Raw genomic sequence first — 26,639 nt, forward strand, 5'->3', positions numbered from 1 at the left:
TTTGCTTACGGGATCTAGGAGTTTGGATAAGTACCCGATAGGCTTCTTTTTCCCTGCCCAATCTTGGGTTAATACCCCAAATGCGATTCCTCCATTTACATTTATGAAATGGAAAATGGGTCTGTTTGTGTCTGGAAGACTAAGCACCGGTGCGTGCACCAGGCTTTCCTTTAGTATTTGAAGTTTCTCAGTATCCTCCTGATTCCATTTTAGAATTCCCTCTTGTGTTAACTTTTGATATAAAAAGGCTGCCTTTGCGCTGTAATTATCGATCCATTGTCGGCAATATCCTGTTAGGCCTAAAATTTGCCGGATTTGCCTCTTATTCTTAGGGATCGGTAATGCCAGAATTGCCTGAATTCTTTCCGGGTCAATCCTCTTTTCCCCTTTTCTCAGATAATGTCCTAGATACTTAACTTCTTCCTCTACAAATTGTAGTTTTGCTTTTGAAACCTTTAATCCTTTGAGGCCCAGAAAATTTAATAATTTAATGCTTTCTTTTCTTACCTCCTCTTCTTGTTTTCCTGCCAAAAGCAAATCATCCACATATTGCACTAGTGTGACTCCTGCTTCTGTCTGTTCTAAAACTTGCCCAAATAAATGAGGAGATTCCGTGAATCCCTGTGGTAACACAGTCCACCTCAATTGTTGTCTCCGTCCGGTATCTGGATCTTCCCATTCAAAGGCAAAATAGTCTCGACTGTCTTTTGCCAGAGGACATGCCCAAAAGGCATCCTGCAAGTCTACCACACTATACCACAAATTGTTTGGCCCCACTTTACTCAAGAGTGTGTATGGGTTGGCCACTACTGGGAATCGGGCCACTGTGCGTTTGTTTATTTCTCTTAGGTCATGCACCAGATGGTAAGTACCATTTGGCTTCCGAACAGGAAGAATGGGCGTATTAAAAAGAGACATACAGGGTTCTAGTAGTCCTTTGTCCAATAATCTGTCGATCTCAGGTTTCAATCCCTTTCGCCCTTCTGGAGACAAAGGGTACTGTTTTATTCTAATTGGGATATCTGGATTCTTAATAGTTACTGTAAAAGGAGTGATTTGTAACTGCCCAACACACTCAGGAGTGTACCATACTTCGGGGTTGATTTTTGCCTCGTCCTCCACTTGCAGAGGACAAAGTTCTATTCTAAGCTCTTTATCTTCCATATCAATCTTAATTCCTAGTTCAATGATCATGTCTCGGCCCAATAAATTATAATCTGATTTGGGAACCAACAAAAAATCCCCTATTCCTATTTTTGAATCTGTTTCTATTACTACATCCTTAATAATTTTGACTTCAAGTGGTTCCCCTTTTGCCCCAATAACTGTAGCAACCTCTTTAGACAAATTACATTCTTTTGGTAAAAACTGAATGGTTGACCTCTCAGCCCCAGTGTCTACCAGGAAAGGTATTTCCTGGTGTTGGGGATCCACCTTAAGTTTTATCAAGGGCTCTTTATGTTGTTTTCGGGTCCCCATTAAATAGAGCCCCTGACCCCTCTAATCCATCTGGAATTCCTTCTCATCCTTAATCCTAACCCTACATTCTCTCTTAAAATGCCCTTTCTTACCACAATAGAAACAAATCTTCTGACCTGCTGTCTCCTTGGGTTCTCCCTTTCTGGATTCCCCAAATCTCCTCTCTTCTGTCTTATACCCCCTGCTTCCACTGGTTGCTGCTACCATCAGCCTAACTTGCTTCCGATGGCTCTCGTCCTCCCTCCTAACATATACTTTCTGTGCTTCCCGTAAAAGTTCATCCAGCCCTAGGTCTTGCCAATCCTCTAATTTTTGTATTTTCTTTTTTATATCTTCCCATGATTTTGAAACAAAATGTACCTTTAAAAGAGCTTGTCCGGTTGGTCCATTAGGGTCCATACCGGAGTATAACTGAAAGTTCCGTCTTAACCTTTCTAACCAATCTGTGGGTGATTCATCTTTTTTCTGTCTGTCGTTGAATGCTTTATCTATATTCTGGCCCCTCGGGACTGATTCCCTAATTCCTTGGATTATAATGGTTCTTAAATCTTGCATGTGTGTTCGATGAGCTGGGTTTTGATGGTCCCACCGCGGATTTTGCAGGGGCCACTTGGTATCTGCGGCGGGTCCCTGGGCATGTTGCGCGTCCCAGATACGCATTCCCTCTCTCCTAATCATATTTCTTTCTTCAGCCGAAAATAAGATTGTTAAAATCGACTGGAGTTCTTCCCATGTATACATGTTTGGGCCCAAAAATGGATCCACCCTGTCAGCTACCCCTAAAGGATCCTCTAGTAAATGTCCCATTTCTTTTTTAAATTCCCGAACATCGGTCAAACTCAGGGGGACTGAAATAAACCCTATTCCTGCCTGCGGTCCCCCCATCAGCATTTCTTTTAAGGGAAAAAGCCCTGTCTGTTGTTTCCTAGTTCGACTTCTGGTGATCGGACCCCGATGGTCTGATTGGTCAAGGTCACTATCATTGCTTTGAGGTGGGGGTGCCGGTGCATTAGGCACTGGAGGAGGTGGGGGTGGGACATAAGGAGGGGGTGCTATTATAATTTCATCCTTTTTTTTCCTTCTTCTCCTTTTTTCTATCCAGTTCCTTATTTTCCTCAGTTAACTTAAAGATGCATACTTCTGGTCTAAAAACCCAGATCTTTGCATACTCGCTTTCTTCTGGCGAGGTAGGTTCTTTAGAGGTTACCCAAGTGTTTAATGCCTGTCGTACCCAATCTTCCGACGATCCGAAGATGGGCCAATATACATTCTTAGAAATTTCCTTCCCGCCCCAAACTTCTACACAATAGTGTATCATTTTAGCCCTGTCTTTACTTTCAGTTCCTGGGAAGTGTTTCCAGTTACTAAGCAAGTATCCCAGGGGGCTGTCCCTTGGAATGGGGGGGAGCTTAACCTGTGCAGGGGGCTTACTCTTCCCCTGTCCCATTCTTCTGGAGTGCCTCCGTACACGCATATATCTCTCGCTTCCCCTTTTTCGTGGCTCGAGCCCTCGCGGGTCTGCGGGAACCACACTACTGAGGGTCCGCAATCACTTGGAGGGTCTGGCTGCCAGTCCTGCTCTCATTCTCACATCACATCGCTGCACTTCCGGGATCCCAACCCCAACTGGACAGATCTCGTTCTTCTGGAGTGCTTTTGCACTCCGGGATCCCAACCCGTTTATACTTACGCGTCCTGCGTCTTCGTCCGGACTCTGTGCACAGAAGATTAAGGGGTTCACCGCTGTCTCCCTTTTGCTTATGAGTATAGTTCGGGTTCGTTGGTGAGGGTGGTGGAGGTCGTCCAGAGGGGCCACCCAGTTATGTTGGGTGGGGCGCCCCCCTCTCTGGAACAACTTATCCAACTCAAGTCCCCATCTGAGTCAGGGCACCAAATCGTTATAAATGGACTCAAAAGGAGTGAGATTTCCAATTTGAATTTATTAATTCATTGCATACAGCATAAGCAAAAGATTCAGTGCTGGGCAACAGGGGAGTCTCCACTCCACCAACTGCTGCGCCCTCATCCCCCAGTGACCTCCTTTTTAAGTCCTTTGTGCTTCCGGACTGACATGTCACTTTGAAGTACTCTGCGCTTGCATCTGTTGTTGCTAGGAGGTCTTCTTCTGCCTCCTGGTGGTCGAGGATGAAGATCTTGGTAGTCTTCCTCGGCTATGTCTTTTGACCTAATTCCATATTTGGTAGGAGAGCCCTGGCTCTTCCCCTATAAAGTGTGCTAAGATCTTATGATTACCACGCGCTTGTGCAAGCTAAACAAGTTGTGCAAGCAAGTTGTGCAAGCTAGGCAAGTTAAACCAACGGTTAACCACATCCTATATTCCTGAGGTTTTTTTGTGTAACGAACAAGAGGTTTTGTCTGTTTCACTAGAGATAGGCAAAATTTATATAGGGGAAGTCCTTTAACCAAAAAGCATAAATTTCACTGGAGGAATAATGCAGCATTACAATGAGTAATAGACAAAATTATTCATTCTGTAATACACAGTCAAATAACTGGAGTAAAATATACTCTTCCACCCCCCTGACATCTTTCTTTTTTTTAAGGAAGAGAAAAAATATTTTGACTTTGTAAGTGCTGTGGTAGCCATGTTGCAGTGACTTGTATAGCTGGGTTAAGATGTTTCCTCAGTGTCCTAATGTTCTTTTTTTAATTAAGAATTGTCACTACTGAGGGAACATGTTTAGCTTTATCATTAAAGAGGATGTATCACATAACAAAATCTTCTAGCTTTTTGTTTACCATCAAACACTGACAGTGTCTCAACAACTTGGATATAATTAAGTCTTATAGCTGTGTCCAAATGTCTAGTTAATGCTTCAAATATTTTGTGAGTGAAAGCTTAGAAGAGTTTATCAAAGAAATAAAATGCTATGGTCTAGTTCTGTATACTGGGCATGTTTGATTTTTTTCAAATCTTTTGCGGTACTGCTGCAGTATGACAGAGTTAGTTTCTATCAGATTTTACAGTAACTTCAATCTGGGAAAACTGAATTTTTTAAAAGTGGTGATAATGTGATGGGTGCATTATTCTAAAACCTGATAAATTTTATTACAAACAGGTTCTTCATCTGCTCATCAGCATTGTCTTAGACGTTTAATAAGTAAAGGACCCCTTATAGCAAACAGTTCAGTACGGAAATCTTGTGAGTGTTTTTGAATTTAAAAGTAAAGTATTTTCTACTGTTTTTTTTAAAACTTCATGAAATAATGATATTAAAATGCTTCATAAGCAGCACAGTGAATAAGACAGCATGTTGCACATTACTGTAATTCTGGTAAACCAGAAAGAGTTAAATCTCCACAGTTTGTCTGCATTTGTGTATACCCAGATAATTTACTTTTTTTTAGCCTTCAGTAGTGTTTGCTCACAATTACCTAAGTGTGATGGATAAAAACAAAATTATTTTTCAAGGTTTATGTATTAGAAACTTGGTATGTAACCAGTTGTGAGTTTAGACTGGAGAAAAGTTTTTGTTTACAAAGTGGGAACATTCTGGCTTGATTCTGCAGGAGAGCTGATGTTAGTAATTTGTTTTGCATCATTTTTTTTTCTGTCAAAATAATCACGTTTATCTTTTCAGAATTAGGTGTCATACTGAGTGAAGAGGAGAGCCTAGAATTACTGATTGGTGTTTATTGTAGAGATTAGGAGAGACAGAAAGGTGTTTACTCATTAGAAGAGTGTGATGGTTCACTGAGCTCCTTCTATCTCATAGGAATTCTGTCACACTTGGATAAAGCCATGGTTTGATTCATGTATAGTCACTGTAAACAGCATTACAGCTCTAGATTTTATCATCACCTGATGCTGTGTGCATGTTCCTCTGAGAGACAAACTGAATATGCAGCCACAGTAAAGAGCAAGATTTTAAGGTGGCTTTGTACTTTTTCAGAAATGATGCCTTCTGGATTTTTCTATCCTTGAAGCTTGCACTGCAGTCTTGGTAGAATTGTTTGTGTCTGTAACATGGGTAAGGTTACATCTGGTTTTCATATGGTAGAGCATGTAGGTCTTAAATAATGCATCTGTTGGGGACAGTGCACGTGTGAGAAAATGAGAGGTTTACTTCACTAAGATTTACTTTGCTTTTTTTTATGTTCCTGTAATTAAAAATAAAATATTTTCATTAGTTCATTTTTCCCATCATACCAAAAACACATATTGAAGTCTTAAAAGTAACTTAACTAGAATTTATTTCTTCATTTGTTAGAAACCGTAAAGCTTTTTTTTCTCTTACAATTTAGTGCAGAATTGCAGATTTTTTTCCTTGAACTCTTTTGACCGATGAAATCTTTAGGTTTTTTCCTCTTATTTGCAAATTTTCTTCACCATGAATCTTACATATTAAATGATAAATAACTTTGTCATATAATACAAACTAGCTTAAGAGCTCTTGTTGTGGAAGCCAGTATGCATAATATTTCCAAATCATTCCAAATCAAAAAGTGAGCCTGAGCCCAGATTATTTCTCCTTTGTCTGTAAGATGCTTCTTTTCCTCTTTCTTCATAGTATCTGCCACCAGAGCACCTACCTGGAACTACTCAAAAGGAATTTCTTCTCTGCATTGCACTTGAATGTAGGACAAATTTTCACCTGTTATTTTCATTCTGTTCTCCTATATTTCTTTTCATATTTTTAGATATATTATTTGAGCTGTAATATGACACTTTATTGCAGGAAGGGTCTTATTGTTGCTTTCTAATCCAGCATTTATGACCTCAGTCATCATCAAAAAGTGAGCTGTGATGAGATAAAAATTTAGCCTAAACACACAGTCCAAATACTTGCATAAGAAAATAATTAAATGGGAAAATAAAATACACCTCTTTAAAGCTGGTTTACTCTTTGTATAATGAGCTTTCTGTTTTTAATTTTGCCATGAAATTGAATGTATTTCTAAGTTCTAATTTTTCTATTCTGCAAACAATAAGATGGCAGTGTAGGTAGGAGTTTCATTTTCCAGCTGTATCTGTGTTCAGAGTTTTATTTGCATAAAGTCTTCTAGAACACAATGAACTTTTCCTTTAATGGGATCTGTGATGTTAGGTAAGACAAAGAGGATGAAAGGAATAATTTAATATTTCTGAAGTTATTGGTAAAACCTCATGAGAAATCCTGGCCTCATTTACAAGAGTGCAGTAGTATTGGCTTATTGACCTGAAGCACTTGAAATAACTGTCTTAAACATCTCATGCAGAGGCTGGGTTCTCCAGCTGAACTATCTGGGCATGAAGTAATAATGTTATAGCTAATAATATACAAATGTTAAAAAAGAAAATAGTCATTTGCAGCCACAAGACCTAGAATAGTCCTAGAATTTTTAGGACATGAGACTGATGTGCTGGGGTAGCTGTGCATCCAGGTTGTTGAAAAGGTAATATAGAATTGTCATTAAATGGGCAACTATAGATTTCAGCATCTTGGTGTACCCTGCTCTTCTGATTCGCTGCACAGCTCTGGGGGAGCAGATTAACTTCAATCTTTACTTCAGCAGGGAGAACAATTCTGTCTTTCCTAACAGATGGTATGAATAGTTCAGTTTATGATGCAAGTTCTAAGTGCTTTTATAATACTGTAATCCCTCTTGCAGCTTAAGAGATGGAGTAGTATGCAACAGCCCAGTAGGTAATCAAGAAACTGGCATTTGGAATTGCTGAAGACTAATGAAGCTTAAAATATTTGCATTTGACTTGTTGATGGGAAATACTAAAATGGAAATACTAATGGCCAGAGGGCTTTACCAGTAAATTGACCTAAGTTTTCTAAAAAGGTATGAGACTCCTAATTTAATGTGTCACTTAAAAGCACATTTGACTGCACTAATCTGCATTGGGAATTCATAGATAGTTGGAAGTGTATGGGGGTACTACAAGTTACCTATTTTGATCTGGAATTCCTGGACTACATCTGACAAAAAAATTATCTATGAACGTCCACTTTAGAATTTCAGAATGCTGCTTTTACCCCAATTACCTTTGTTTCTTCATTGTTTTTAATTAGAATTAATTTCTTGTTATCTGGGTCATGTTCCTGGAAGGTGGGCTTTTCTTTGTGTGTTTCTCTGTAATTTGAGTGCATTTTCTTCAGCCATGTAAATGAGGGGCTGCTGCACCAGTAAAACCAAAGTTAAATTTTTTTTGATAGGAGACAGGCTGGTGTGATGAAAGTTCACTTTTCTGCAAGAAACTGTTGTTAGTACGGTCGACAGCAGCTAACATGAGCCAGTCTGTGCCCAGGTGGCCAAGAAGGCCAATGGCATCCTGGCCTGTATCAGCAATGGTGTGGCCAGCAGGACCAGGGCAGGGATTGCCGCCCCACGCTCAGCACTGGTGAGGCCACACCTCAAATCCTGTGTTCAGTTTTGGGACAGAAAGAACTTTGAGGTGCTGGAGTGAGTCCAAGGAAGGGCAGCAAAGGTGGTCTGGAGCATGAGGTGAGTGAGGACTGTGTGAGGAGTGGCTGTGGAGCTGGGATTGTTTAGCCTGGAGAGAAGGAGACTCACAGGGAACCTTCTTACTCTCTACAACTGCCTGAAAGGAGGTTGTAGCAAGGTGGGAGTCAGTGCCTTCTCCCCAGTAACAAGCAATAGAACAAGAGGAAATGGCCTCAAGTTGCTCCAGGGGAGGTTTAGATTGGATATGAGGAAAAATTTCTTCACTGAAAGGGTTGTTAAGCATTGGGACAGGCTGCCCAGGGAAGTGGTTGAATCACCATCCTTGGAGGTATTGAAAAGATCTGTAGATGTGATGCGTAGGGCACAATTTAGTGATGAACTTTGCTGGGCTGGGCTAACAGTTGGACTTGATCATAGAATTCTTCTCCAAACTAAACAATTCTATGTTTATTTCCTCAGCACTAGAGAAACCTGCACAGATGGATGATGATGAGAGTGACCCAGAAAGCTGAAGTAATCTTTATATTTTGGGAAAGGAAATTGATACAGTAATTTTACTGTACATTAAGTGTACTGTAATTTCATTCCCGAAGCTTGAAAACAGTGCATCTTCTCTGATATTCTTTTGATGTGCATGTACAAATGTTTGGGATGTCCCAGATGATGAGTTAGTGAAGATATAGCTTTGCGTGTTTGGTTTTTTTTCCAGCAGAAGTCATAAATTTAGAAAAATGTTTATCTCCTGATAATCCAGTGTAAGCACAATGCAGTAATTTAAAATAGTTGAGACTGAGCACATCAAAGCATATACAAGACATTTTCTAAAATATTCTCCAGTTTTGTAGTCTCAGCATCCTTTACCAATGCAAAAATAGTTGACAAAATTTTCTCTAATATTCTGTATTTCATATGTAGGTTAAAGGTTTTCTGAAGTCTTTCTTATTATTAAAATACTGAACTTATTACCATTAACACTGTATGGAAGCCCTGGAGAGATCAGCGTAGTAAAATGTGAGACCTCTGCCTGCACCCATTCATGTAAATGAACCTATTAAGTACACACTTGACAACCGCAGCAAGATAACTGCTTTAGTAGTTACCTCCAGTAATCACAACAGATTAGGAACTGTACCTCCTGTTTCATAGGTTACACTGTTTTTAATATTTCAAAGTGACTTTTCTGCATAAAAAGGTTTTGGAGTATTTCTTCTATTCAAAAACGGTTGTGCTTATTTCACTCTGAGTTGAACTGGTGAGGTTTTTATGGCATTTACTCTTAAAATCCTACAAATTGGAAAGTCTCCCCTAACCTTTAACAACGTGAAAGCTAGTATCTGTCTGAGGCCAGTTGCCTAGACTACTGTCTGGCCAAGGGGAATGTAGAGACACCTGCAGAGAGTCATTCCTGCCTTCATTTGGAATGGAGCAATATGCCATCTGGGGATGTGGAACCTGCTAGCTTTGGTTACGCTTGATTTATTAGATAATTAAACTTAGATGAAAGAAAATCTCATACATGGTTTTAATTTACTTTTGCTCAACAAAAAAGTCTCGATCCGACTTTGCATGTCTAGTCTTTAATTTCAGAGTAATTATTATTAGTGCTTGTCTGTTTCAGTGATTCAAGTACTTGGACAAACCATAAATATTGTATAGTAAGACAGAATTTATAAAATACTGGTGTCTGATTTCAGGCATCTGCATGTAGGTAGAAAAGTAGCATTGACCTGATTTTCAGAACTAGAGCACTGCTGGTTATGCCAACAAAAATAGAGCATGCTGACACTTTCTCAGTAACTGTTTTTCAGCATATGATCTTCAAACTCGTGCTCTGAGGTATGTGGTGATAGGGGATTGCTTTTCATTTTTCATTTCCAGAGCTATTGTCTGGCTTGATAATATTTGTTACTCCAATCTGTGAAGGAAGATGTGTGTGTTCCACTTTTAGTCTTGCTCTACCTCTCTGCTCTGAGGCATACAGGACTTCTTGTCATGTGAGCTTCATAGCTAAATGAGTTTTGGAGGTAAAAGGAAAAACTGCTATTAGTGTTCAAGTTTTAAGAAAGAGCCAGTAAGATGAGCTTGTGCTTCACCATTCAGCGCTAATCTTTCCTTTTTAATCATAAATCTGTGCCTTCTTGCTTCTTTTGTCATTGATCAAAACTGTGGTGTTTGGAGCAGGATCTCAGACTGAGTCATCAGTGCACATGGAGTGTGTGGGACTGAGGAATATGCAGGTATCTAGCTGGACTGAATTAAAATGGCCTTGCCCAGAACCTGATTACAAATTTTATGTCAGTCATGCTGCCTTTATGCTCCCACCCATCCTCATGCAGCGCATGGCCCACCCCTGCCTGCTGTGTGTGCTGAAGGAGAAGGCTGCTGCTCCCAGCTGGCTTTCCTCTGCACTGAGGGAATGCTTTGCTGATGGACTACAAACAAAATAGCAAAATACAAAATAGCAAAGGCTATTTGCACTATTTAAGCTTCAGCAGAGTAAGTGAGCAAGGGAACACAAGTCTGCTCCCTCATGGTTGGAAACTGTGTTTGCAATCATTCAAGATAAAAACAAAGTTAGTGTTCTTGAAAATGCTTTTAGTCAATTTAAAAACCTTGTTTTCATGATGGAGCGTTGCTCAGTTGTCAGCACTTTCAGATAAAGAGTTTACTTTGCAGATGAATATATAAAAGCAAAATTCATAAAGTAACTTTGTGTAAAGTAGATCTATTATTCAGAAGATTGTAACAGAAGTTCATACAGGTTATTGAAGAATAGATTGTCCACTGGGAAGCATCTAAGTGCATACAAGGAAGAAATATGATGCACTACATAGGGAGTGCACGTCTGTTCTGTCATCTCTCTTAGACCTATTATTGACTGAGAGTTACAGCATGTGCATTTTAGATAGCAGACCTGGTTGGCATTTCTAACATGTTTGTTGTGATCTTTTGAATATAAGTCTCATAGCAAGGGAAAAGAAAGAAATTAAAACAAGCCCAAAGCCTTGATTAGCATTGTGCTTTTTAATAATTTCTATTCAGTTGCAAGTTTTTATTGGCAAAATTGGATTTTGCAACTCCTTATTGCCTTATGGAAAAATGCAAGGGATCCCTGATCTTAATACCAGTTTTTTCACAGTGACACAGTCTAACCAGACTTACTCTAAGAAACTGTAAGTGTTTCTTAGAGTACAGTTACTCTAAGTAACTGTAAGATGTCAAGAAAACATCTATTATATTTGAAGCAAATAATGGCTGTATCTATTGTTTTTCTGCATTTAAGAGAGACAAGTATGCATTCTGAAAAACAGCTCTATATATAAAGTTACAAGCAGCCTTATATATTCAGAAAACCATATGGTTTTAAATGAATCTTCTTTTAAAATGCTGTTGCTATACAAATATCTAGAAAGAGAAGACACATAACACTTGAAAACAGCATGTGAGCCATCACTGTAGGTTTTCTATTTATAGCAGTTCCTTAATGATTGAATCTCTACCATTCTTGCAGTAAACCTAAATGCTAAACTGTTACTATACCATGTTTGGAATGGGCCAGGATTGCTGTGTTGGATGCAAACTATGGGTCTTGTGCATCAGTCTTTGGATTACACAGGAGTGGCATGTTAATTGTGTGTTGGTTATATCCTCACTGTTAATACTAGATACAGAGCTGAGGGCTCCTGAGGCATAGCACCTTTGGGCCACAAGAAGAGTATTAGAGTACATTTCTAAAGGGAATATGTTGAAAAATGACAGAGTGAATTATAGATTGACCAGAGAAGCCAAGTAATTCATCCTATTAAACATCCTGCTGCTGATGGGGCAAAAAAAGACTACTTTTACTGTGCCACAACAAGTTCACCTGCAGATAACAAGTTTGACAACATTCTGAAAGTATGAAGGAGAATTTAAATTAAAATAAAGGTCAGCCATATATATTTAAGCTTTAAAAAAAAAACAAAGGACAAAAAAATTGAATTGGCCATGTGAAGATAAGATTGCTGGCATGGTGGGGAATAAAAAGAAGGGAAAGAAATGGAGAGGTGAACTTTTAACCCAACCGAAATAAATTAAATCTGCGTCCCTCAAAAGCAGAGCATTGTCAGAAAAATTACCCTTACTAACAACCAAGCATGTCCATAATGAGATCAAGGACTTAACCTCTGACAGAACAGGGTAACAAAGCACCTCTCCAATCAATACAACTGTATCTTGTTGTCTCTCTTTCAGTGTTACAGCATAATTAAGTAAACCTTTTCTGCAATGGTATTCTTTCCTTTAGAAATTATATTTTAGAATGCTAAAGCATATTTTATATTCACTTCAGGCAAGGCAATTTGACAAAAATACTCTTGCCATTTACCTGGTTTCAAAGTCTGAGTATTCATCTTGGAAGAGTAATGATTCTGAAGAATGGCTTATATCTTCAGAAGCATCCTGGACATTAATGATCCTCAAATATTTTTGTTTTGAACTGTATTACCTAATGCTTTCTGTCTGTGGGAGAGAAGTTAAGCAAAAATGAGTAAATGCAACATGGAAAGATGCAAAATTATTTAAAACAAAAGAATCTCTTCCCCACAAGGCAACAATAGAAAACTCAAATTTCTAAAAGTCTGGGTCAGGATAAAATAGGGTGATATATATGTGCTATGTGTTCAGTGATATAGTGTTTGAAACATAGTAATGAATGTTAAAAGATCAGGTATGCAGAAAAAAAAAATTAAACAAAAACCATGTCATGTAAAACAAATGGAGAAGTAGTACAGTGTTTGAACTTTTCTGGTTTACATCTGACATTCCTGTGCATTCTGTAAACAGTCTAGATACTTTTCAGATGTGGGAGTAATATGTTTGTTCCCATTGAAAGTGATCCAGGTCTAGTGAACTAGTCTGCTGACTAGTAAAGATGCTATTTCTGGCTTGAGAGAACTTGGTATCTGTGGTGCTTAGGTGCATCATCATAAAAATGGATTTTAAATTGCTATATACAATGAAGTCATTTTATCTAATCCAAAACCATTCAGTATTATCAAAGAATGGTAATGTTCCCAAGGTTTGAAGGAAAAATATGCTCAATTTTATTCTCATAATGATTTTTGTCGTGTTGGAAGGTCTTACTTTCAAATACTGCTTGACTGAGAAATTTTTTTCCTGTGTTTGAAACATATTTCTTCTCTGAGTAAAAATAATGGATGAGATGTTAGGAAAAAAATGTAAACGGCCAAACTGATTTATGAGCCTGTTTTTTATCTGACATGACTTTAACCTTTTGCTTTGTGTAACAATTTACTAAGTTAGAAGATAATTCCTTAATTGTTATGCCACAAAACCCTATATATCAACTACTGCCAGATCTCTCAAGCATTCCAATGGGGACAAGTTCTCCCATTGTATTTTTTTAACCTTTTTGAGAATATTGGGAAGACTTCTTATGTACACAAGGATGTGTGTGTTTAGATTAACAAACAACACTTGGTCAAGGATATAAAAAAGGGGGAAAAAAGATAAAATCTAGGCCAGGAGGTTTTAGAGATTTCTACTCTCAAGTATTAGCTCTTAAAGAACTTCTAAGGGAAAAAGGCAGGGTTTCAACAAAGTGAAAATTTTGTTCATGTTTTGACAGTTCACAGTGCTGTTGTTTTGTTTGTAGTTCAGATTCGTGTGCTGTTGAGGGAGTCTGTTTGGATGAAAGATTTGAAATGTTGTGATCCTTCAGTGTTTTCACTTCTATAAACGTGTTTCTTTTGAAGACATTAATTGCATTAGTTTACCAGGACTGCCTATTTTTAGAGGTGAGCACCTGTCTCTGCACCCCAGGAGTCATCTTATCCCTTTTGGAGCCAGCAGGGTGTGGAGATGGTGAACTGGCTTACCTTGCTGTTTGGGGGCAGTGAAGCTGGCAGAGTGCTGGGGCATCACAGTCCATTCCAAGGCATGCTCTGTTTGCAGCAAGCCTTGCCCTGATGCACCGGCTTTGCTCAGTCCTGTACTTTATGTACAGGAATGTGCATTCACATTTCTTGTACATGCTTTTGCCTTTTTCTCCATGCTTCTCTCGCTTGTCCTGAAGAACTCTCCTTACCCACACTTAGCACAAAAAAGGAGCAGTAACTTGCTTCATCTACAAGCAGAGGGAAAAAGCACTGTAGAATACTTTCATTTCCAGCGGTTTTTCTTAACTCAAGAGAAGAAAGAGTATTACTTTTCAGTCTGATCATAAGGCAGATAAGTAAGTACAAATGGTCCCCAGATTCAGGAAGTAAATACCTGCTTTTCATCATCAGTCTCTGTGTGCAGACCCAGGACTGGTTCAAAACTCAAAGTCTGTGGATACATACTTCTGTAACACCATCGTCCTGGTTCACAGCAAGCCCGAGTCACCATTGCCAGAAGTTACTCTTGTAGTGAGGTAATGCCTCTTCACAGCTTTCTCTCATTCCCAGAATGAGTTTTGAAGCTGAGATAATGTTCCTTTTGGTATTGTTACCTCTTTGAATTACTAGTAGCAGACCTTCTAGTACTACCACAGGTAGAGGTGATTTCTTCCTTTAGTCCCTGGGCGGATCAGAATCTCAGGACAGCCTGGGTCAGTTCTGTTGACATTCATGAGTGAAGTGTCTCAGTTTTCCACCTGTCTCTGCTTGGTGCATTGTGATAATTACACAAGGACTGGTCCAGATTTAGTTACTAAGGTCCAGGATTTTGTCTGACATCTCAGTGTTAGCAGTTTGAGATTCTTGAGGTGTATTTCAGAGCCATGTTCAAAATTGCTACTTACTTTATTTTAAATTGAAAGTGTCCTTCTCAGCTGAGATCATTTCTGCCATGGAACGAGTCAGCTGCAGGTTTTTATAGCTGATTATTCCTGTATGATAGTGTTTCATAGCAACAAAGTGATGCTGAGCCCTTGCTGCAAGTTGGTCTTTCTCCAAATGGTCTTAAAATTCCAATTAAATCTGTAAATAGAGCTCTTTTAGAGCTTTTTAATTTTGTTTTTTATCTTTTTTTTTTTATTTTGCTTTCAGCCTTGCTGTTTGTAGGGAGATGAGAAGTTGTGCTCACTACATGTTGTCAAAGCTCTTACACCACTGAGATTAAACTGTTGGCTTTCTGTTCTTACTGTAGTTCCAAAAGGCAAACTACCAAGTCTCAGAAAAAAAACTCTTAAATGAGTAAGTAAAGGCATTTGTTGATGTATTATCATATTTGCTGGTATTCATTTCTCCTTATACATCGGAGTTCAATTGACAGTCTCTTCTGTTTCGAGCGTGAATTTTTTGAGATGTCACAAATGCCCACTGAATTTGTCAAGCTGTAAGTGTTGAGTTGTGTTGATATTTTTGGAGAACAGTACTGCACTGATGGAGCTGTGTGTATCCCAGGGTATAGGAATTACTGCTTTGTAATCTTTGTGCTGGGATTCACATTCTGACTCACATTTCTCAGCTGACAGAAGGACTTGACAGAATCACTGAATGCCACTGAGTAGAGCATGGCTTGTTCTTCCTCTCTTGTGAAGAATACTCCTTTCCAAGGGCTTTGCATTCCTTAAAGACATGAGCAGTTCTGGAAGTGTTTCTTAGGCTGCTTTTATTTGAGTGCATAAAGTTAGGAGGTGTGTTACTGCTGCAAAACTCCATTACTTGCAGATGACACAAAGAGTTCAGCATTAACTGCAGGATTTTGTCTCAAAATTGAATTTGGCACACAGTTAAAGATTCCCTTTTTGTCAGCTGGAACAAACCAATTATGTTCCTAAGAAGCTGAAGCAGGTTAGCAGCTAAGACTAAACTCTGGGCTGTACTCTGTTGCAGGGATCTGCTATGGCCATAAAAGCTGATGTGAGAATTGCATGGCAAGCTTCCAGCAGCTTTGATGAAGAACTTTTTTTATAGCTAGGGCAGGTAATGGTGTTCCAAACCAGAGAAAATGGTGTGTAATTTTGTGAATACCCATCCAGAGAAAAGACAGATAAAGAGGGCTTGAGGAGGACGTATAGGTCTTTATTTTTTTTTAAGATACCGTTTTGATGAAAGCTTTTTAGGAGTTGGCAGCATATCCAAACACCTGCTGCAATGTTTAATAAAATACTCCAGTTGAATGGAAAGCTTTCCTCCTGACCTTTATAGAAAAGCAAAGGATTATTTGACTTTGCATAGTTCTGACAAAAAAACCCCTTAGTTTTTACAGGAAGAAATGCAGGTGTTGAGTTCCCAATATGAAAAATAATCAGTTGTGATTTTGCCCTCCATAATTGTTTCAGATTAGCTAGTTTTATTGGACCCTTTTCAATTAATTCATTTTGATTAAAAATGCGCAGGAATAGAGACGACAATCTGCAGATTAGAGTGTGATATATTGCAATACCGTTGGTTTATTCTCTGATGAGTCATGCCTGTGACATTTTGTTTATTATTTAACATTGCATGAGTCACCTTTTGGTCCAGATTAAAAAATGTGCCATGTCCTACAGAATTTACTTTCAACTTCAAACAGAAGTAGAGCAAAGCAAACCACTTAGAACAGGGTGAATGCCATACAGTAGGAAGAAAGCTGTGCATTACACTAAAATCTTGACTCATTCACTGGAGATGCATTGGCAGTGTGGTGAAACACTATGTTTTGTTTAAAACATGTTTATTCATTTATGGTTCTTTATTTATCTTGGTGTTGTAAGGCAAAGAGATTTTTCACTAGGATGAATGTTCTTGTGAATCAGTTTTGAAAGCATCCTAAGACTACAGCGAGGGAGTTGTGAGAGAAATAAGCAAATGGCTGTAAATATAATGCAATGCATCTAGTTGGAGAACTTGTTATTCACAGTTAAACTTAAAAGATAAAGTGTGTATCATCTTGACGAATGACTGGCTGAGATTTCACCCTTAAAACTAAACACCAGTTACCATTTTTGTTTCTTGCTGTCAAGGTGACAGAACATAAATTTCAATGTTTAAAATAGCTTAAATTATAATGTAGATGCTACATCACCTTTTCCATCACCCATTTATCACCAGTTTTCAAACTGTGGGAAAAAAAAAAGAGATAAGTCTAATTGTCTTTCAGTCTCCAGAATCACCCCACAGTTTTGGGAAAACCATCTGTAAGGCTTGTTGAAGTACAGTGGATTTGCTTTCATATGTGTACATTTTGATATCTTTCCTGAATCTGTCCACAGCTCAGTAGGACCTGTGTTCGCTTCAGCTTGGACTAGGACAAGTGAGGTTTCGTTGAGGCAGGAAGAAAGAGTTCCTAAAATCTGTGATATTTGCAGTAGGTGACAAATTCTGTTTATTACTGAACTAACAGTTTTAAAACCCTGGCAGAAATGGTGCTTCATATCTCCTTACTAATCACAGGTCATCCAACCAAGGAGGTATTTTTGAGCCCTGGTGAACAGAATTCCTTACAATGCATAAGCACAGTGACTCATGCCATAATTTCTCTCTTTTCACAGAGAAAAATTATGACTTAAATGTAGAAAGAAGTATAAGTTTTACAGATTAATAGAAAATGGCAATTTTCCCCCCTTCTTTGATGTGGAGCATTAGGGCATTTTGACAATAAACTATACCTGTCAGTGTGGAAGCCAATATGTAACGTTAGCAATCAGCTAAGAGGCACCTTCATATGGCTTGTATTAATCATACTGTCAATTTTAATTCCATGGCCATCCTTCTTTCCACTTTTCACTTGGAATTTATTTCTGAGCATGATCAAAGCTCTGCTGTTCATTACATTCAGCATTAGCTAATTTGGCTTTTGGCAACTCTCATCCCAGTTCCTATTAAACGCTGGCCATAAATTGAGATAAGCGTTGTGCCAAAACATTTCAGGATTACCTAATGGTAACATGGAGAGGGGTGTATTATCATGCTGGTTTGAAGACTGTTGGGTTACTGTAAAATTAATCATTAGCAGATACTTACAACCTCCAAGAAAAATTTACACCTGCAGTGATTTTTTTCATCTCTTCTGAATTGACTACAGGATTAAATAAATGAATGTGAGAAAAATCTTGTTCCTGTAACATGTCTGAAACACTCATTTGTGTATGCTGGAGTTTTATAGAGGCTTTTATACAGACAGTTTTGCAAGTGTGCTGTATCATAAAATATTTTGTGTCACAGAATGTGCTGTGTTTATACAACAAGATTATTGGGTCAACTGCTTTTTCCCAAGCTGCAGTCAATTAGGCATCTCTGTGGAAGACTGATACCAGAAGACCTTTTATTTAGAATTTTTTCTTTCGCCAGGTGTTTCTAGAACTTGCTGAATCCTTAATTTGTAGTGATAGATAAAAATAAATTACAATTTCCCTGGAGAGAGGGGGAAATGCTGCTTGGGTATGTTTGGTATAAAACACCCTCCCTGCTAGCACTTGGCCCTCTTTTTTTCATACTTCGGTCTTTAAGGTAGGCTTAAAATCCCAGTGTAAAATATCCGTAAAAGCCTTGAGCAGATAAGTACATGGTGAGAAGTAATGAACTAATGGTTTTTTTCCAGTTCAGGGTAAGTTGGTGACAAAATTTCTAAAGATTTTGGGCTGCCTCCCATCTTAATTGTTATTGTTGGAGAAAATTGCAGAAAACAGTTGGGCTTCTAAATCTTTTCCAAAAGTCTAATAAAAACCAGATAATGCTTTAGTTCATTACTGGCTGAATATGATATGTAACAGCTGTGGTTTAAACACTAGTAAAAATAAGTTATAAACAATTACAAAATTTGTTTAAAAAAAAAAATTGAATTACTAGAAAGCATGATGGTGCCATAAGACAGAAAAATACTCACAATTATGTAACTGACCAGATTACTTGTGCTTTTGAGTTTATTAGTATATCTCTTGATAGAATATTTATTTGACTTCCCTTGATTTAATAAATATTTGTTTATTTGACATGTCTTAATTTATATTTCTTTAATTTAGATATATTATATAATTTATATTATAATTTAAATACTTTCTAGGGCTTTCAAAGAGCAGGACTAAATTCCAGAAATAGGACTGGCTTGCTGTGCTTGCTTTCCAACCAGTCTTCTAGATTTCTTCTTGAAAACAGAAGGAGAGTACAAAAATATGTAAGGGTAGAAAAGACCAGTTTCCTCACTAGGAGATGATGTTTGCAGTATTTTATTTTTTGCTTTGCTTAACTCATTGCTTCTGCAGTTGCTTCCTGGAAACATGAGCGCAGAATCTGTTTCCTTAGAGATTATCTTAACTTTTTATTTTTTTGTTTACTTAGGGAAAAACCCTTTCTTGTTGTCTTATTTGTTAGTCTCTTGCTCGTTTTCTTTTTTTTTTTTTTTTTTTTCCATTTTGATAGTATATAAAGCAATTGTAGTATTCAGAATAAATTTGCTTCTTCTGAGAGAAACCAATTAATTAGTTTTAAGGCGTAAGACAGACTTATCTGGAAAGAGGTGTGTTTCAATGCTTCTAGAGACCAGAGCGGGTAAAATGAGCCCAGATTTTCATTATGCAGTTTAATACTTTTTACTTTGAAATATAACTGCATATTAAACCTGGTATCTTTTTCAGCATAGATTTCTACTTGTGACGTTTTACAGTGGATTAGTAGTAAAAATACAGACCAGGACTTCTGTTCTACCTAAAGCAGTTTCTAAAGTGTAAATGCAAGGAAACACCTTGCACGCTGGTATTTTTCCTTTCAAACTCATTAATTTAATACATTTTGCATTCAGCCACCTCCAGGGAAAAAAGAAAGCACCATAATTCAGCCATTGAATTTTAAGATCCAGATTCTGCAAATGACTTGGGCATTTTCAGGCTTAAATGTTTTTCTGAACATAAGTGTATTCATAGATACGCTTAAAACTAAACATGAGCTTAAGCACTCCGTTGAGCGTGTCCAGGTTTCAAATGTGCTGGTGCAGTGAACAGAAGATGCGTGATCTGCTCCTGCCCTTCTGACAGTCTGTGAAACGTTCTGGCAGAAATGGAGCTGCCAGGTTTCCTTGGGCAGCCTCTGTGTGTGTGTGTGTGTGTGTGTGTGCTCAGGATGTGAGGGGAGGAAAGGGATGTTCTGTTACAGATGATAAATGGACCAGATAATGCTGTCTGCTCACGTTGCCCACCACGTTCTGTAATAAGCGTCTGCTCACTTGCGTCTGCCTCAGCCACACTTTAATAGGACAGGCTGAAACTTTTCCTGCTGGACAGGTTCTTTTAAGTTTGGAGTTTTGAGGTTTTGTATTTTAAGTAAATGCCTTCCACCTTTTGTAAAAGTTGAAGATCTATAGGTAAAGAAATAAAGGTAGACTATTTATAAATATATAAAAATCAGATTTTTGTTGTGTTGACGCACTCTGATCTAAAGAATGTGCTTTGGGATGCTCCTATTAGAAAACTGTCCCAACTTGGCAAAGATACAAGTTTCTGAAACATCTCTGGTTTATGTGCTTTGTAATGTCTTAAAGAGGCACATCAGGTGTAAGCACATGAACTTTCCACCTGTACTGAGCATATTCCAGTTGAGAACTGAGACACATTTCACTGTGCTGGAGTGGCAAGAGGCATTGGATCTGAGGCAGGAAGGCTGCCCTTCAGTCCTAGTGCTTCCCTGGAGTTTCAGCAGGGAGGAGGCTGAAATGAGGGAGAAATGGGCTATGCTGCTTTGGGAATAAATAAATAAATAGGGTAGATGGAGCTTACAGATTGTGGCAGGTGTCAGGATTGTGAGTATGTGCATGTGGATGTTCATGGAAGAGAAGATTAATGGGAGAGGTGAAGAAGCCATGAAATAGACTCAACATGTAATAACTGTTTGTCATTTCTCCCCTCTCTTCTCCCAGGATTTTGGACATGTTTGTGGATAAAATGAAATTTTGAAAGAAAAATTCCTTAATAATATAGATTTTAAAATTCCATGTTATTCCATTATTATTCCATAAAATTCCATAATCATATGTGATTTTAAAAGCGGCGTTTATCGAAGTAGCAGAAGAAACGCTCTTTTTAAAGTCCCTTAGCTATGATAATTTTGTCCCATTAGCAAGACTCTCTATTGAAGCCAGTTCAGTCTACAGGAGGGAAAGGAGGTCTGGTCATGCTTTCTTCTTATGTATATTACAGAAATGTTTGCTCATAAATTTATTGACACCTATTAAAGACAGTTTAATTTAATTGAACTTCCTGAGCTTTATGAAAATTTTTCTTTGTCTATATTGCTTCCCTAACAGAATTACTTTTCACTTTCCTCCTGTGTGTTTTGCTCCTCTCAGAAACATGCAAGACCCACTAAACTAAAAACTGTTGCCACTAAAAGATAAAATTTGGTTTGGTGGCTTTTTGGGGTTTTTTTTGGTTGCGTTTTTGTTTTATTTTATTTTGTTTTATCTGTTCATAGTGTTTGAATTTAGCTTATTTTAATGTCAGAACACTGGGATCTGGAGTCCTAGCAAGGAAACTAATGATCTCCCTGCCCTCTGCTCTCACAACATGATTTTGCTGTGGTACTTTCCTTTGGCAAAGACCAGCAGAGGACAGAGGTTCAAATGAGGAGATGTTCTCAGGTGTTGGCTTCTTCACTTGTGCAGTTGGTAACCAGAGACCACCTTGCTTCAGAGCATGGACTGGTTCTAGGCTAGTCTAGGTCCAGATTTCTGACTTTAATTGAAAGTTTCTATAAGTAGTAGATTATAAAATAGACATTTGATGCAAAATTATATTAATGTCTCCCCAAGCTGATGTTTGGAATGCACTTTATCAGCTAACCAGCAGCACAGCTACTGTTTTTTTAGTTTTTTTTTTTCTTTTCTTTTTTTTGTTCAGTTGAGTAGATTTTGTCAGGAATTACTGTGGTAAATCCACTGTAGAAATCAAATTAACTGTTCATAATTTCAGGAATTTAACCCTAATTGGCCATTTTTGTTTTGGAAGAGGTGAGGTTGGGGACCCACTGCTGCAAAACACAGCTGCTGCTGCTTCTGTTCTTGTTGGTGGCTTTGCAGAAGAGAATAGTTCTTCTGGCTCACCAAGCACCTGGCACAGGACCACAAGTTTGATGGCACTGCATTTATCAGGGGGAAGAGGTTCAGTGCTGTTTGTGTGCTCACTTGGCACACTGCAAAATGAGAGGGGACCTTGCTGTTGGCATTGGAGAACTTACAGCTTGTGGGAATGTTACCCTGGGTTTTGCTCACAGTGGAATAGTTCTCTTGTAATCATGAAAGGCATGTTCTTGCCTTTCGCTGCTTTTTAATGGTTGCAGATAGAAATAATGGTTGGATTTGTAACCTGGTTTCAGAAAAAAAAAACCCAAAAAACAAAAAACCAAAATAAAATAACCCCAAACCAAAAATCAGCTCTATGAAGATATTTTAAATATTGAACAAGTACATTCATGCTAGTGTAGCAAATTTGGATAAACTTTAGTATTTTGGTTCTATAACATATTTGTACTAGTGTGAATGTAATGAAAGTAAATCTTGTCTTCTGGTGATTTATACTATACTCCTTAGACATTTCTTTTTTAAAAGTAGATGTCTGCTTTTTGTGGATCTGACTTCCAGGAGTTATACTAAACAAGATTAAGAAATCAGTATGGAAATGTGACTGAAATAATGAACTTAACTACTCAACTCCCTGCTTTTCCCTTCAATTTCTCTTGAATAACAACTTATATTTCCTTTGCCAATTTACAATTTCAAAATGAAATATAAACTGTTAATAAAATAGATCCATTTATTTTCAAGAGGTTTCATGCATCACGTGACCCAGATTCATAATTTCTGCCTTGACAGTTTTATTAATACTGTTCTAAATTTGCAAATATGAACAGCTGGAAAAGTTATCCAAGGGAGACTGTTTATCTGCTGGCTCTTTTCAGGTTCATGGGAGTTACGAGTCGGGCTTGAGCTCAATCTGCAGTGTGTTAAATCCAGTGTGTTTTCTGAAGTCACAGGTCTTGCACACAGGGACATCCCCCACAGTCTGGGCACTTTATGACTGCTAAAGCTTTGTTTTCATGGGAGAGAAAAGAACATTAAAAAGCCATTCAGAGGAGTAAACCAAAGATCTACCTACCCTGTAATTTTTAATTTATTTTTTTTAATAATGGCTTTTAGTGGATGCCTAGGAAAGACATGACAGTGGGGCAGGCAAAAGTAGTGACTTCCCACATCTGTACTCCAACTTCTAATCCCTCTCTGGCTTGAAGATGAGTCAGAGGTTCTGCCTTCTTGTTTAAGACTGTATCCTTGTGTTTGTTGGCTGAGCAGTGCTTGCATGAAAAGTAATTTCTGAGAAGGAGCTAGTTAGGTAATCCTGCAGTAAAAGTCATTACATAGAAAAGCAATTTAAAACATGTTGCTCTTCTAAATTTATTTTAAAAGATACAGTGTTTTCCAGGATTAAATGCAGTGGTTTTGTTGCATTTTGCTCTGATTTCCCTAGATGTCTCTTCTATTCCTCCCTCACCTGTATTAAAAATGGGGAAAACTTAGGCAGTCTCTATCCTCCATAATATTATTTACATTTCCTTGAAATTATTTGTTGTATTTTCTTAAAAGCTGTTTGAATTTGGAACTACTTTGAAGTCTCTGTATAAAGTTACTCACTTATCTCATGTTTTTTAAAATTCCTCAAGAGGCAGTGCTTGAATAATTACAGTTGCAAACTTTGATTTTCACTCCTTAATATGATTTCAAAAATACTTTTTTTTTTTTGGTTGAGTAATGTGAGATGAGCCCCAGTGCAAAGGACTTTAGGCATCTAGAAGTGACATTATGTGATGTTGTCTCTTTTTAACTGTTCTTTGTAACTTTTCAGATAAATATAATTCTCCGGATACCTCAATTTTTGTTAATTCTGCCTTAAGCATAAGATTTTAGCCCAATTCTGTTATTTAGTTTTGAGTAATTCCCAATTTGATCTCTTTATTTTTACATTTACACATCAAAATTTTATCTGTGGGTTAGTTACTCCCCTTTCAACCTGTGATTACTTCTGAGTTCTGCATAGGAGTACTGTTTGTCTTGTTCAGTTGTTGTTTTCAGCATTTTACCTTTTTGCATTTAAGAAATTCCTCCAGAGCTGACTCTGATCCATGTTTTATTGCTGTGTGTTTTTAGCATAAACCAACATTATTTGCTATCATTTTTTTTGGAAAAAAGGTTTCTTAGTAGCAGACAGTATTAACTAGAGGGGGAAAGGAAAATCTGAATGAGGAAGAGAATGTTGTACTGTTGACATAATTTTTTTAATAATATGGTATTAATCATTGCATTACACACAAATCAATACCAGTTGATTCATTAAGCATTTAGTCTTTGTTTGTTGATTGTATCAATTTTCAGCCTTTCTTTCACCTCTTTAAAGAAGGTATTATTCCTTGTAATGTTTGTTTCTTTGACCTACGTTTCTGCAATACATTTTAAGAAATATTTTAACGTATGGCTCTTTGTCTCTTGTTAGCATAATCATACTTTTTACTTTAGTTCTTATATATTAGCTTGTTTAGAATTTCATCACAGCTTCTTTGAAGCCTGTAGTATTTTCATTAGCTTCTTGCTTGTGTAATACCATAATCTGAGGGATTTTTTTGTCTGTTATGTTGTTATTTGTGTGCCCAAGTCCATAAAGATCATACAGTTCAGCAAGATGGTATTTCAGAGAGGAGCACTGCTCTGCTTCATTTTATATTTTAAAATTTGAGGGAATTTGGGAAATGGTTTGTATGTGCTACCTGAATTTAAGCATCTCCATGAGTATCATTATGGTGGTGTAAGCATGTGCTTGAAGTTAAGCATATATAACATATAAGGCACATTTCAGTGTTGCTTTATCTTTCTCAGCTGGGAGCAAGTTCCTGCTTACAAATATGCAGTATATTGTCAGCTCAGGCCTTGATAGAAGAAGATTTATTATTTAGATTGTAGTTGACATAAATGAAGAAACAAAACTACTGACTTGACAGTTTGACATTTGTGTTTTGTGAGATCGTGCATATTTAAGTGAAATTTAGAGACTGCTCAGTCTCTAATTTTGCAATAAATTATGACTGATTTGACATCTTATATATGGAATGTTTCTCCATTTCCTGAAAAATTTCTGTTCATGGGTGCGCCACTTCTTTAAGGATTATATTTGTGTGTGTATATATATATTTATATACATGTAAAAAAATTCACTCTGAAACTGTATATACTGGGTGCAGTATATACTATCTTCAAATCCTATACACCAATAATACATTTAAAAAGCTATTATTTTATCTGGAATCACAAATACAAAATTCAATTAGAATGTTACAGTATATAGTGAAAATAGGATTACTATGGAAATAAGGTAGACTATCTGTGTTTAGATTCAAATTATGAATGACTGCAAACAGAAAAAAATATGGAGTAGCTGAGGCTTAATGTGGTTATGGTGAGCTGTGTTGTACGTCACAAGAAATCATTGTTTATACCTCTGTTACTAAAATTTAGGAATATTATGCTGTTTTCTCCATGATTCAAACTCTATAAAACAACATTTTTCTTTTTCCTTTTTTTTTCACAGCACTTGCTACTAGCAATAAAGTTTATCATGGCATTTGTAATTCCTGATAAACCAAGAGATATCCAGATGAAACTCGCCAAATTGGAATTTGAATCTTTAGAGGCTCTCAAACAACAGGTAAGAGCATTTCAGATGCAGCTTCATTTTCCCTTAATCCATCATTACTTAAGAAGTATAGCAGAAAGCTTTGACATATTTTTCTGTCCTTCCAACCCACCATTATATGCAAATCCACTTCAGGAAAATGATGTGCCCTTTCAGACAGCTTGAAATTCCTGGTGTGACTGGTAGTGTGGCACCTTATAATGTCTATTTTCCTCATGTGTGCAAACATACTTTGTTTATATTGTCACTTTTAAGGAAATTAGGCTCTATGAAATCTTGTTTCAACTCCTGGAGGTATTTGTTATTACAACACCAGAATTTCTTTCATTTCTGAAATACCATCACAAGTAAAACAAGTTAACTTGGCTCTAGTAGTAATCAGAAATTGTAAATAGTCTGAACATGTTTGAAATAATTGTGTTGAGAGGAAATAGTAATGTTGACCTATTTTACTGTCCATACAGTAGTCTCATTTAATTGTGTAAAAATATAGTTAACAAACATTCCAAAGCAATTTAGGAAAATTAGAAACTAGATTGTTTTACTGAAAATTTCTGTTTTAGCCAATGATTCTGTAGAGTCAGTGGTGGAGATCACAAGAGATGAAGAGTTGCATGGGATTGCCTTCAGTAGGATATAGAGATCCTACAGAGCTGGTTTTGCAATGATGGCATTCTTTAGGAGTTTCTGACTGTACAATGCTAGATGGGATTTCTAAGCTATCTTACATACCAGAAAATTAGCTAAGAATAAAAACTCCAGCATTGAGCTGCAGAGACTGGTTTCCCTATTTCTTGTTGTTTCAGATATTTTCGTACTTCAGATGGTGGTTTTACGTGAACATGTTGTTTGTGTGCTTGACATGCACTTGCGTAAACTCCTCTATACTATTTATTATGTGTGTAAAATGGAAAGTTACTTTTTAAAGTGTCTACTGTAGCTGCATTTGACAAAATGATCTCTTGATTCTGAACAAACTGAGTCTATAAGCAATCCACTGCCTTTTGTAATTAAAATCCCACAGTTTTGTGTGATACTAGAACATCACTATTGAGGTTGGGTGCTGTCTTTCTTAATCAGCCCTGACATACATAATCCAAATCACAGTTGT

At 37.4% G+C, this 26,639-nt stretch overlaps 1 protein-coding gene across 5 annotated transcripts in view; it reads left to right on the forward strand.

Annotated features, from left to right (window-relative positions):
* ANO10 (anoctamin 10) overlaps positions 1–26,639 on the forward strand; it is a 143,611-nt gene that overhangs the window by 76,901 nt on the left and 40,071 nt on the right. For all 5 annotated transcript variants that reach the window (XM_059486977.1, XM_059487009.1, XM_059486985.1 and 2 more), the window contains one exon: positions 25,424–25,540. In XM_059486977.1, coding sequence (XP_059342960.1) covers positions 25,424–25,540 — 117 coding nt within the window. The remainder of the gene's footprint in view (positions 1–25,423; positions 25,541–26,639) is intronic.

This window comes from Ammospiza nelsoni, chromosome 1 (genome assembly GCF_027579445.1).
Source record: "Ammospiza nelsoni isolate bAmmNel1 chromosome 1, bAmmNel1.pri, whole genome shotgun sequence".
Classification (NCBI taxonomy): Eukaryota; Metazoa; Chordata; class Aves; order Passeriformes; family Passerellidae; genus Ammospiza; species Ammospiza nelsoni.